At 42.7% G+C, this 12,241-nt stretch overlaps 1 protein-coding gene across 1 annotated transcript; it reads right to left on the bottom strand.

The window, feature by feature from the left end:
* Window positions 1-3,926: 3,926 nt before the first annotated feature.
* Window positions 3,927-11,492, bottom strand: LOC129682991 (stromelysin-1). The gene is made up of 10 exons (XM_055615606.1): window positions 11,388-11,492; window positions 10,257-10,501; window positions 10,018-10,166; window positions 9,776-9,901; window positions 9,141-9,305; window positions 8,844-8,988; window positions 7,690-7,823; window positions 7,122-7,281; window positions 5,353-5,456; window positions 3,927-4,053 (listed from the first exon to the last, which is right to left on the bottom strand). The coding sequence occupies exons 1-10, from the start codon at window positions 11,490-11,492 to the stop codon at window positions 3,953-3,955; spliced, it is 1,434 nt and encodes a 477-aa protein (XP_055471581.1). The 3' UTR covers window positions 3,927-3,952.
* Window positions 11,493-12,241: the final 749 nt, after the last annotated feature.

Below are 12,241 nucleotides of genomic sequence, written 5' to 3'. Positions count from 1 at the left end.
GCAAGCTATGATTTAATCTCCCTTATTTTCTTGCAAAAGATCCTCAAATTGCCACCTGTACACATCATCTTTCTACAGTTTTACAAATGTACACTGAATAAATGAATGCATGAATGAGTAGATCCTTAAGAAATACTTAAATAAAAGGGATAATTCTCATTAGCCTTGGTCGTCTGAAAAATGCCCTTATGCATGTGGTTAGGGTTTTTTGTTTCTTTCTTTCTTTTACTCTTCTAAGATCAAATGATTCGAATTATCATGAGTGTGAGTTTGCCAACTCAGTAGATACCATGTGCAAATCCTGGAGGCTGCCTACAAGGAGACAACACTGCCTTAGCCAAGTTATTTATGATGTAATCAAAATGATCATACAGTAGTTTTCCAACCTTTCCAGTATTCCCATGATGAGGTACTAGAAAACAGAAGATGCAGCGGGAGACTGGCAGTCATAAATCCATAGTCTCTGTTTATAGTTAGCATTTTCTTGAGCTATTAAAAGAATGAGTTCTAGAGTCCAAAAACTGGACATATGTCAAAATTCTATATACTTCCTCTGGCTGAAGTCCCTATGTCCCATATGTCCTAGTTATATATTACAAAAAGAGACTGCAGAGTCAGGAATGACCTTCTGGTGTGAACAGTCCAATTCCGGGGGCTGCTTAGGGTGTAGAATCTGAGTTTACAACTTTTTGGGCCTCTACTCTTAGTCACACTAGCCTCTTAGATTCTTACGGTTTGAATCTGAGGTGTAACCCAGTCTCATGGTTTGCACACCCTCCAGGGCACTTGGCCTAGTCTTAACTCAACCTGCCTCGGAGAACCAACCGCCTCCTCGGTTTTCTTCTCCTGCTCAGGCTCGCCTCTGTCAGTCTATCCTTATTTTACCAACTTTGCTGTTAATCGCTTTTCTAGATCAGTTAATGTCAGCTGAGGTAGGCTTCAGAGGGTGTGAAGCAAGCTCAGGGTCAGACAAGATGGATTAGTCTCTGCTTATACCTGCAACCTGTCTGCAGAATGGCTGGCTGTACTACAGGATGACTTTTAAGATGCCTGTTTCATGGATGAGAGTTACGTAACATACAGATGATCTATATCCACTTGCTTTCTGTGTTATTTTCTGTGTTAAAATAGGAATCGTCTGTATGCCAGTGTTTTGTTTGGATTTTCTCATGTCCATGGGGCTTTCTTTTTACATACTTCTTGGTAGGATTATCAAATATTGTAATTATAACCAAGTTAGTGCTGGGGCTTTCTCAAGAATTTAAGTTTGGCCAGGTATGATGGTGCAAACCTTTCATCTCAGCACTGTCTGGAAGGCAAAAACAAGAGGATTGTCTCAAGTGCATGGTCAGCCTGGTCCACAGGCCACAAGGGATACACAGTGAGACCTTGTCTCAAAAATAAGACACTCTATGTTCATCTTTAGCTATATCATTCTGCTTCTTAAGTGGCATATTTGCATAAAAGTAAGTACCATATTTTGCACTGCTTTTCATTAAACTTTAATTTATTAATATGTAAGTTATATGTATATATATAAATAACATATATATATGATATATATATATCTTATAAGGTAGACTGATATTTCAGGGCTGGTTTTAATAACTGCAATGAATCCTATACTCATAACAAACAATCTAGTTTGCATCATTTTACAGGTGAGGAGATAAAGCTTACCCCCCCCCCTTTATTTTCCTTGTGCCCTCTCTAAGAACTCTTTTTTTTTTTTTCTAAATTTTATTTATTTAATCACTTTACAGCCTGATTCCAGCTCCTCCCTCCTGTCCTCCCAGTCTGGTCCTCATGACTCCTTCCTCCATTTTCTCCTCTTCTTCTCAGAGAAGGGGAGGCACCCTGGCACATTAAGTCACAGCAGGACAAAGCCATTGAGGCCAGACAAGGCAGCCCAGCTGGGTGACAGGGATCCAGAGGCAGGCAGGAGTCAGAGACAAGCCCTACTCCTGTTGTTTGGGGACCCACATGATGACCACGCTGCTCATCTGTACATGTGTGTGGAGGGTCTAGGTCAGGCACATGCAAGCTTTCATGTTGTTGGTTCAGTCTCTGAAGCCTATCTTTTTAACTTACATACTCCCTAAGTACTCTTTCTCTCTGCCTAAGCCATCAACTTTCCTCAAATCTACCCTGTACACACATGAAAATATCATGTTGTACTGGGCATGGTGGTTTACACCATTAATCCCAGCACTTGGAAGGTGCTGGGGTTAAATATATATGTATATATTATAATTTCACTGATTGTTGAGATGCTGGGATTTCAGTGTCTCACCTGTGTCAAATCCGCTCTTCCGCTGGTTTACACTAACTTCTCACCAGATCTCCAGCATCTGTTTTCCTTCCTCCTACCCTCAGGCTCTGACACTTCTCACTTCCTGTAAACACACAGTGCTATACTTTTGTAGGGCCAAACCGTCCCAGGGCAAAAGACGCTAAGCCATTCTGGAGTCTTTAGGTAAAATTTATAGAACAGAATCAAGACAGCAGAGTGAAGGGGCCAGAAGCCAGGTTACAGCAAATTCTGTAGCCTTCCTCGGTGCTGATTGTCCTTTCTACAAAGCTCCTTAAATCAAGGCCTTGTCGCTCACCAACCTTCCACCACAGCCAGATTCTGTTCTGTGCTTCCACAAGCCCTCAGATAGTACTCTGAAATCACACACTTCCAAGAAGAGTTTCCTACAAGTGTATGCAAAACTGTGTTCTTTTATAACCCATTAATATTATAAGTGCTTCTTCAGATGTGTCATTATTTGTATATCTTTGCTGGATTTTAATGATAATTATAATAATTCCAATGAAACCAGGAATTGTGTGCCTATTTTCAGGTTTCTGTGCCTCCAGCCCAGCATGGAATATGATTAGTAAGTTATTGTCCTGTGGATAGTCTTAAGCTGAGTGCCCACTGCATACTAAGCAAGGAACTACTGAGGGATGAGAAACCTGTTTCAGAATTTTCCTTGGCAAATGAACATTGACCATGAAGCATGTATAGATACCAAATGAATACAAGATGATATGATGATATTTCCTTATCTATCTATCTATCTATCTATCTATCTATCTATCTATCTATCATCTATCTACTATCTGCAACAGCTCTGGCTATTCTGGAGCTCACTATGTAAATCAGGCTGGCCTCAAACTCACAGAGATCTATCTGCCTTCCAAGTGCTGGGAGTAGAGGTGTTTATCGCCATGCCCAATACAAGATGGTATTTTCACGTGTATACAGTATTGATTTGAGGAAAGTTGATGACTGAGGCAGGAAGGGACGGTACTGCGGGAATATGTACGGTAAAGGAACAGGCTTGATTTCCTCACCTGTAAAATGAGGCATGATGGCTTGCTACGAGTATAGGATTCACTGCAGTTCTGGAAGCCTTGTAATATAAGACTCAACCCTCGCTTTTTCCACGGTGTACGAGAGAAGTAAGAAGTGTAGGTGGGAGAATACACCTACTGTGTTTTCCTGTTTGTAGTGATGCATTAGGTGAGACGCGGAGCATTCCCTTTATGAGTAAGCTCACCATGGAGACAGCAAACACACTACCCCCAGCTACCCAGCATCTCCATCTGCTGCTGAGCTCATCAGCCCAAGATGCTGAGTACTTGTTCTGGAAACCAACAAGCAAAATACCATGATTAAATAAACGATACCTTATCTTTATTAAATAAAAGCAAATCATCTCCATAAACAGTTACTTGTCTGCTCAAGGAGTGCCTTTCCTCCTCTCCTTGTGACAAAGTACAAGCTTAGCAGTGCTTCCGAATGCCCTGTGGCAACTTGAGGTCAACTTGGTGAGACCCACAGCTCCCATTTGGTCCTGCCACGGCACGCGTGCTGGGAAGACAAACCATTCCCATTCACAAAGACTCAGAAGAGGAGCGACCATTGTTAGCTGAAACACACTGTGCCTTCCTTGAATCTCCTTTAACAATTAAACCAGCTGCTGCTCTTCAACACATGTGTCACTTTCTTTGCATTTGGGTCAAACTCCATCTGTGAAGATCCACTGAAGAAATAGAAAAAGCCTGCGTGGAAAGACAAGAGGAAATATGAGCTACTTTCTTCAAGTAGAAACCTGGAAAGATAAAACACTCAGCACGAGTTCAGTGGAAAGCAGAAAGAATCAGGGATACGACTGGGTGGTAGGACATTTGAACAGAGTGTTCAAAGTCCTGGGTTCAAACCCTTGCTTACCTGAGAAAACGGCAGCAGCAACAAAAAGCAAGTGTCTCTGTCCATTTATTACTCTATGCCAGGGACAAGGTCAAGCACTTAACAAAACTACTATTTTAAAAAATTGGGTTTTGGGCAAGAGCTCTGTTAAGTAAGTTTCATTTCATCTTTCCGATGAGTGAGTTGAAAGTTTAGGCAGATGAAAATATTTGCCTTAGTGTACTCGGCAGGGAGGAAAGGAGACAGCTCTGCATTTCTGCTTTCAATCAGGAAAAAAAAAAAAGCCCTTCTTGTCTAAAACTATGATTTATTTCCTTTCTTCCCAACCCTCTTCCTCCCCTTTGCCATCTTCTAGCCCAAGGGCTATTTCTGGCCCTAGGGAGACACAGTGACATTCAATCACCACACTGTCTCATCTCTTGCTCTGCAGACGTGGCTCTCAGTGGCAGTAAAGGTCTAGTTTTTATCCGCTTACTCTTTTATGGGAATAAAGTCTTTTAAGCTTTAGTGCATGGAAAGTGAGTATCTGCAAGGAACCAATGTTGGCAGCCGTTAACTGAGTCAGGAAAGTCTGAGGTTGAATAGTGGAAACAGATGGGATCAAAAAGGCCAGGTCACCAGCCCCATTGCTGAGGGGAGGTTATTTTGGTTGTGGTGGTTTTGTTTTCTGTATTTTTGTTGTTGTTGTTGTTGTTTTTGTTTTTTCAGACAGAGTTTCTCTGTGTAACAGGCCTGGCTTTCCCAGACTCGACTTGTAGACCAGGCTGGCCTTGAACTCACACAGATCTGCCTGCCTCTGCCTCCTGAGTGCTGGGATTAAATGGGTGTGCCACCATGCCTGGCAAGGGAAGTTTTGTGATAACGCAGATGGAGAAAGGCTCACAGTGTAAGAAAGTGATGTACCAGCACTTTGCACAAGGTCTGCGTAAGGTGGGAGAGTTTTCGTTAATCCCCTTCAGGAGGCAAAACAGCGCACCTGAAGGAAAACTGTCACTGCCACAGAAGCAAGAGTTGACGTTCTCAGGAGGGAGTAGAGTAGTGATTTAAAAAAACAAACAAGCTGGTATTAAAAGTTATTTCATTCTCTTCTCCCTCTCATACTGCAGAGCATCTCAAGGGCCCCTTCGCCAGCAGAGTAAGCATCCTCTCACCAAATGCTTCAAAGACAGCGTCCACCTTTGAGTCTACGCCTGGAAAGTCCTCAGCTATCTTCCTGGGGAATCCTGGCTCCATGGACTGTTTCTTTTCATCAAACCTGCACAAAGGGAAAGAAGGGCAGCTCAGCAGGACACAGAGGGCATGCTCCCCGGACTGTGAGCCATGTGGAATTCTAGTAGCTTTTCCAAGCTCTGCACATAAATGTCAAGCTTATTTAGTGCCATGTGTTTCTAATAAGGTAAAACAGCCCTTAAAACCATAGCTGCTTCAGGGAACAGGGCCCGCGATGCTGTTTGTTACTGTTTTTCTTAAGCCTTTATCTTTCTTTATCTTCTTTCAGCCACAAGGGCATGATCACGTTAATATACAGCCCTGTATGCATATAAATGCACACACACGTGTGGACTGAGCCACAGATCAGAAGTACAGTTTCTATGGCTAGAGATGCCTTAATGGCCAAGAGCACGTTTGCTGTCCTTTCCCGTGACGAGAGTTCCTCTCCACATACAAACTTAGGTGGCTTACGGCCGCCTATCACTCCAGTGTCAGGATCTGCTGGATCCAGTGTCAGGATCTTCCAGCCTCTGTGGGCATCTGCATGCGCACACACGTACTCTCACACAGAAATAGCCTCACAAATAGACATGGACCACTTGGGGCTGGAGTGAGGGCCCGGTTGATTAGAACACTATCTGCTTTTACAAAGGCCCCAGGTTAGGTCCCCAGCATCACACTGTGGCTCCCAACCCTCTCTAGCTCTAAGTCCAGAGGAATTCTATGCAGACTTCTTCCTCAAAGGGCACTGTAAGCATGTAAGCTTTGACGTGCACACACACGTACATGCGCACACACACACACTACTTATACACACAAAACAAAACAAATTTGAAAAATGAAAAAAGTATATACTTTCCATTTCGCCACCATAAGTAGGCTCTCTATATCTTCTTTCCCCATCCTGCACATTGAAGTTTTTTTTTATTAAAACAAAACAAAACTCCCTAGAAAAGGGGCTGGATGACAAGCAAGTGAGTGAGCAAACAAGTGTGGTTCGACCCAAGGGCTGCACACTTCACGGTCTGCCTTGATATCTCAACATCTGAATAATGGCCTAGGAATCAGAAAGCCTGGGAGGGGTCCTGAGCGGAAACCATGAAATGGGTCTGCTGTGGTGTGTCACCTCTAACCAGGCTGCGGTCAGCAAGGTGTGAGCTCAGCTGACGTCCTTTAGAAGACAAGAGCCATGCTCGGGAGACCATGGGACGTCTTGGGCACTTGAGACTTGCGTTCTCAAGGAGGAAGTAATGGCCAGTTCAGAAAGAAAGTGGAGGCACTTAAGCTGGGCGTGAGGTGGATTGCAGGACTGAACAAGGAGGGGAGAGAAGAGGGCCTCTCAGCAGGTGGGGGGGAGGAACCACTACCCTACGGCAGGGGGGGGGGGGGGGGCAAGGGATGGAGATGGACAGGAGGTGGGAGGTATGGGGAGAGGACGGTCCTGGGGAAGCATGGGGGCCCTGCACAGAAACATTTAAGAAATCCCCTTTGGAAGATGCTGCTGCATTTTCAAAGCCCTTCCCACAGTTGCCCAAAGCACCTTACTTGCCCAGAGACGGGCGTGAGGAGAAGGGTGAGTTGTTCAGAGAGACCCTAACCTCCCCAAGAGAGGGGCCTGAGGACAAGAGTGAGGTGGAAGGGTTTCCTAAGAGGAAGAAGGCAGTCCTCTAGTTGGTCTCTAAACTAAAGCATCCTCGCCGCATCTCACCTCCAGTATCTGTCCTCTACGAAAAAGTACGTCTTCTTTTTCTCCTTATCAGAAATGGCGGCATCGATCTTCCTGACGCTTGCAGGGAAACCCAGGGTGTGGATGCTTTTAGGATAACCAGCTTGCTCCTCGTGCCCTCGTATAGCCCAGAACTGACTTCCTACACGGAAGCAAGACAACAACGGAAGCACCGGTCACGTTAAAAGCCCAGCATGCCTTGTAATTCTGGAAACACATTCTTAGCGCCATCCTTTTTCGTGGTGGAGAGCAAATCCGAGTTTTGGATTTAGGCCTTAGCTCTATGGTGAGCATGCAGCAAAATAATCAGATGGACTGAACGATCGAAGGTCAAAAAAGGGAATCCTCAACTCAGACAAGGTCTCTCCCTGAGCTCATGTTTTATCTGTAAATCATAACCAACATACTGGTTTTTAGTTATTTCTTTATTATCTATGTCTATTTTTTATTTACAGAGAATTTGATATAATGGAGAAAAGTAAAGCCCTATTCATTTTTCCTGCTAGAAGGCTTGTTTCACTGAGTTAAAGCAATATTGTAGAATAATTACCTTTAAAAATGAAAACAGTATCTCTGTAGGTAATTTCATAGGCAGCATCCACGTTGGAAGGGAGGGACGGCCAGAACAAGGAGATCAAGTGAAAGCCAGGCTCAGGGGTCCTGAGAGACTTGCGCCAAAAGTGCCTAAAAATAGATGTTTAAAACAGTGACAATTGCAAAACAGCCTTTCATATTTAGCGTGCTGTCTCTCCCACCCCAATTCACCCATAATTTCTTCATTCTCTCATCCTCTGGATTGGGTGTGCAAATATAGAAATATTGTTACTGGGAAAATAGCTCTCTCTTTCTCTCTGTGTGTGTCTCTCTATGTGCATATGTGTGTCTGTCCGTCTCCAGCCCCCTCTCAAAAGAAGACTGCAACAGACCTCCTGTCATAGATTTCCAGAGCAACATTTGTGAAATATTTCCACTGTGTCAATTAATTTCTTCAGCATAAGCTTTAACTGCATGTAATACATGTGAGACAGTATGTAATCAAAGTATCACCCATACTTTCTAAAAATATGGAAGGTGAGTGAATGTGTGTGTGCAAGAATATATATATTCTTGTATAGTAACAGAAAAATCTAGAAGGATGCACAGGAGGTCTTGGAGTAAGGTGTGGTGTCACATGCCTGTGGTTCTAGTACTTGGAAAAGAGTGTGACAATTTCCATGCCATTCTGTGCATCTTAGAAAGACCCTGCCTCTCAGAATATCTACTGTTTATGTATAAAGAGATCTGGGAAGGAAAACTTCTAAACTCTCTTTCATGTAGAATGAATATTTTCTCATGGACATACCCATCCTGCAGTAAATGGGTTAACTGATAAAATGTGGTGCTTCTCCAAGTATCATTTTGAAAGACTGTAAAGAGAACATTCTGACTCTAAAGACCACTTCTACCCTCTAAGAAGTAGCCCTGACCAGAAAGAACATTCAGAAACAAAACCCTAGTGACAAGAATCAAATCATCTGGCCCTCAGAAAGGAACATGACGATTTTAGGAACATATGGAAAGGTCAATGACAGATCCAAAAGATTCCAAGCTCCAGAGTTTTCTTTTTTAATGTTTAAAGATATCTATCAATTTCCTGTTTTTCTTAGAAAGGACATTTTTTTTTTCATCAAAAATAGATAGTGATTTAGGACTCTTTGGTCTGACCTGTCTTTGAAAAACAAGATTTCTCCTCGCAAGGTGCTGACTGCATCAAAGGACAAAGCAGGACTGCACATCAGCGATGTCTCGGGTTCCAGGGAGTTAGATTCAGTGGGTACAACAGGGACATCAGGGGATCCCGGGGGAGGTCCTAAAGGGAACATATTAGAGAAGGCAACATTAGGAGAAACATGGCCTGCCTGTCAATTCCATGCTTCCCAAACACCCTCAAGAACTCTGAATTTAACAATGAATATTTATGTGGGCAAAGTCACAAGGACTTTTCTTTTCAGTTTCACCCACCGTAGAGGGACTGAATCCCATCCACATCATCCTGAGAGAGACGAAAGCTAGCCAGGTCTGTAGAGGACTTGTAGACTGGGTACATTAAAGCTTCAGCCTTGGTTGAGTGAAACAAACCCAGGGAGTGGCCAAGTTCATGAGCAGCAACCAGGAATAGGTTGGTTCCTATTGAAGAAATCATAAGTAATAGTTTCTTATTCTTTAACTCTATATCTATCTATCTATCTATCTATCTATCTATCTATCTATCTATCTATCTATCTACCTACCTACCTATAAATAACACAAGCCAGCTGGGTATGGCATTTATTTACTTCCTGGAAACACAGAGGCTTTTAGAAAAGAACAGGCTTCTAAGAGATAACAGCAAAACATGACAAGATAATAACAAAATAAAACAAAAGCATCACATCGAAGTTGGGCAAGTCAAACATTTAGCGATGCATTTTTATGTTGCACTTATTAGGAAAACAAACAGTGTCTAAGCATCTGAAAATACAACTGGCAATGATTAAAACGGAAAAGTATTCCGATGGAATCCAGAACACATTTGCCACTAGTACTGCTGATTATGACGATTCCCCTAGATACGAAATGAAATGGAGCTAACGTGTGCTGTGAGCCGTAGCACTAACCTGTGGTATCATCTGTCCATTGTTCATCATCATCAAAGTGAGCATCTCCGTTAATCCCCAGTCCAGGTGCATAGGCATGAGCCAAAACTGTGCCAGGCCCATCAAAAGGGACAAAGTCTCCATGTTCTGAGGGGGAAAAGTATATATCAAACTGTAACAATTGGTAATTAGGATCTCTTTGTAACATTTTCAGTAACATACCGCCTGGCTATGTGTATTTCGGGCAGTCCCTGTGCTTTTACCTCCAACCACAAAGGAGATCATTATGTCAGCCTCTCCTTCAGAGATCCTGGAGAACGTCAGCGGGGTCACCCCCTCCCACACTTTCAAGGCTTTCTCAATGGCAGAGTCCACACTCTCTCTCAGTAAGTCCGGTGTGTAGTTCACAATCCTGGGTGGGAGAAAATGAAGAAGGGACTGTTTGCTTCTGTGACGCCACGGACACGCTTTCAGCACCGTGTGAAAACACTGGACCCTTTACCTGTAGGTGATGTGGTTTTTCCTCCACTTTGGTGAGCCTGGAAAGGTACTGAAGCCACCAACGTCGGGAACCCCACACCTGGGCCTACTCATCACATCCATAGTGTCGGAGTCTAGCTTCCCTGTCACCTTCAGCCCGAGGAACTTCTGCATTTCTTGGATTTTTTTGACAACAGGACTAGTGTCCTTTCTCTTAACAAACTGCTTCACATCTTTTTCAAGACCATAGTAGTTTTGTAGGTATTTCTGATAGAATAAATACAACTTTTAAGTCACAATTATGATTTTAAGCTATTGTTATTTTTAGTAAACTCTAGTCACACACCTTCTTTACTTTATTCATTCATTCGTTTGTTCATTCATTCATTCATTCAGACAGGATCTCATTTTCCAGCCGAGAAACTCCTTGAACTCATGACCTGTCTGTGTCTGCCTTCTGAGCACTGGGATTTCAGGTTCAAACCACCAAGCCTGACAGTAACTTACTTTTCTTAGTCTCTTTGACCTATTTCTCTAGTTGGCTGAAATCCTAAGTATAATACTTCATTGTCATTACAGACCCCTTATTTTTGAAACCCCTATGTTTTTGAAACACAATGAGCTCACAGTTTGGTTTGCCATTAAAGCAGCAAAAGCAAGGGAAAAATTCACAAGTATTTAGTGCAAAGAAAAACAAAATGAAGAAAGAAACATTTGTATGAATATTGTGCCTGTTTGGGGTAATTTTATTTAATTTCCCTAATTTTCTACTTTTTATAAGAATTTGGCTTATTAGAGAAAAAACTATGCAAGCCTCTCATGTACAAACACTACAAATATTTTATTAAATTATACCAGACTCAAATTCTGAAGGATGGCCTAAAGCAAGGCACAGTTCATGTGCTCTTCCCTTGTGGCTCGTGAACTTCTGGCACCGTTGTTGTTCTACTGCTGTGTGACCTTGAAAAAAAATCACCCAATATTCATGGCCTTTGTTTCTTCTTACACAGAGGAAGAATCATGCAGTATTGAGACTCTGTAACTTCTAACTGTCCTCCATTCCAGAACCACTCCTACACAGGCAGTCAGAATCTGTCTGTGGAAGGCAAAGCCGTGCCCTGCCGATGAGCCTAGAGGCCATTTTACTGCTTACCTGAAGAAGCTCCATGCCATTGTCTTCATCCCTCGCACTTCCACGCAAGGGAGAAGATGAGCACACCGCTACACACAGCCACAGCAGGACCGGGATACTCTCCATTTCCACTGGCTTTCCTCAGCTCTGTGCTGCCTTCACTGTGTGTTCTGCCTCCTTCTAGGTCAACTTTCCTGAGCCCAACTTTTATAGAGCGACAGTGTTGGTAGCGATCACCCGCAAACTGACTCATAATTGCTTCCATCCAAATGGGACCGTTTCCAAAAGCCAAAACTCAAAGTAGGGTGATACAATCTTCTTTATTAAGTTCTCTGAACCTTCTTAATTTTGCAAGGCAAATGGTGATTAATCTCCAGGAAATACTTCCTGCCTTTCAAGAAAGAAAACTGGGGCCTTTTTCTTTTTCACTTTGGAAAACTTAACTATACATCAGAACTTGTAATTTTGTGTCTTGGAAACAAGTGGACTAACTTGGTAAAAAACAAAAAAAAACCCAAGTTGTGCAGAGAACTTCTCAAAGCCATAGCTGAATACAGTAAGATGTGGTTAAGGAAACTGCGTGCCTATATAGCTACAGCCCACACTATACGTCACCACAGCCCTTATTCTGTATCCCATTTATTCAAGATGATGGAACCATGACAGCTCTCCAATGAAGAGTCAGAACTGAAATGATTTACCAAGCTAAATTGTCCTGGTTTCATCTTATATGCTTTTCTTTTTGTCGGTATTTTTCTCTTGTCCTTAGAATCAAATTAGTAGATGATCTGAAGTTGAACGAATCACCTGAGATTCTTCGCTTATGCTTTTCTTTAATTTGCAAATTAAAAATGTCTTCTCCCCCTTCTCCATTC

Source organism: Psammomys obesus, unplaced genomic scaffold, assembly GCF_907164565.1.
Source record: "Psammomys obesus unplaced genomic scaffold, mPsaObe1.curated_primary_1811, whole genome shotgun sequence".
In the NCBI taxonomy this organism is placed as follows: domain Eukaryota; kingdom Metazoa; phylum Chordata; class Mammalia; order Rodentia; family Muridae; genus Psammomys; species Psammomys obesus.
This window is presented reverse-complemented; position numbering and strand designations above follow the sequence as displayed.

Coding starts and splice junctions, on each gene's coding strand:
- LOC129682991 (XM_055615606.1), bottom strand. CDS start 11,492: ATGGAGAGTATCCCGGTCCTGCTGTGGCTGTGTGTAGCGGTGTGCTCA. Junction 10,167..10,256: donor AAAAACCACATCACCTACAG/GTAAAGGGTCCA, acceptor TCTCCCACCCAG/GATTGTGAACTACACACCGG. Junction 5,457..7,121: donor GTAGAGGACAGATACTGGAG/GTGAGATGCGGC, acceptor CCCTTTGTGCAG/GTTTGATGAAAAGAAACAGT.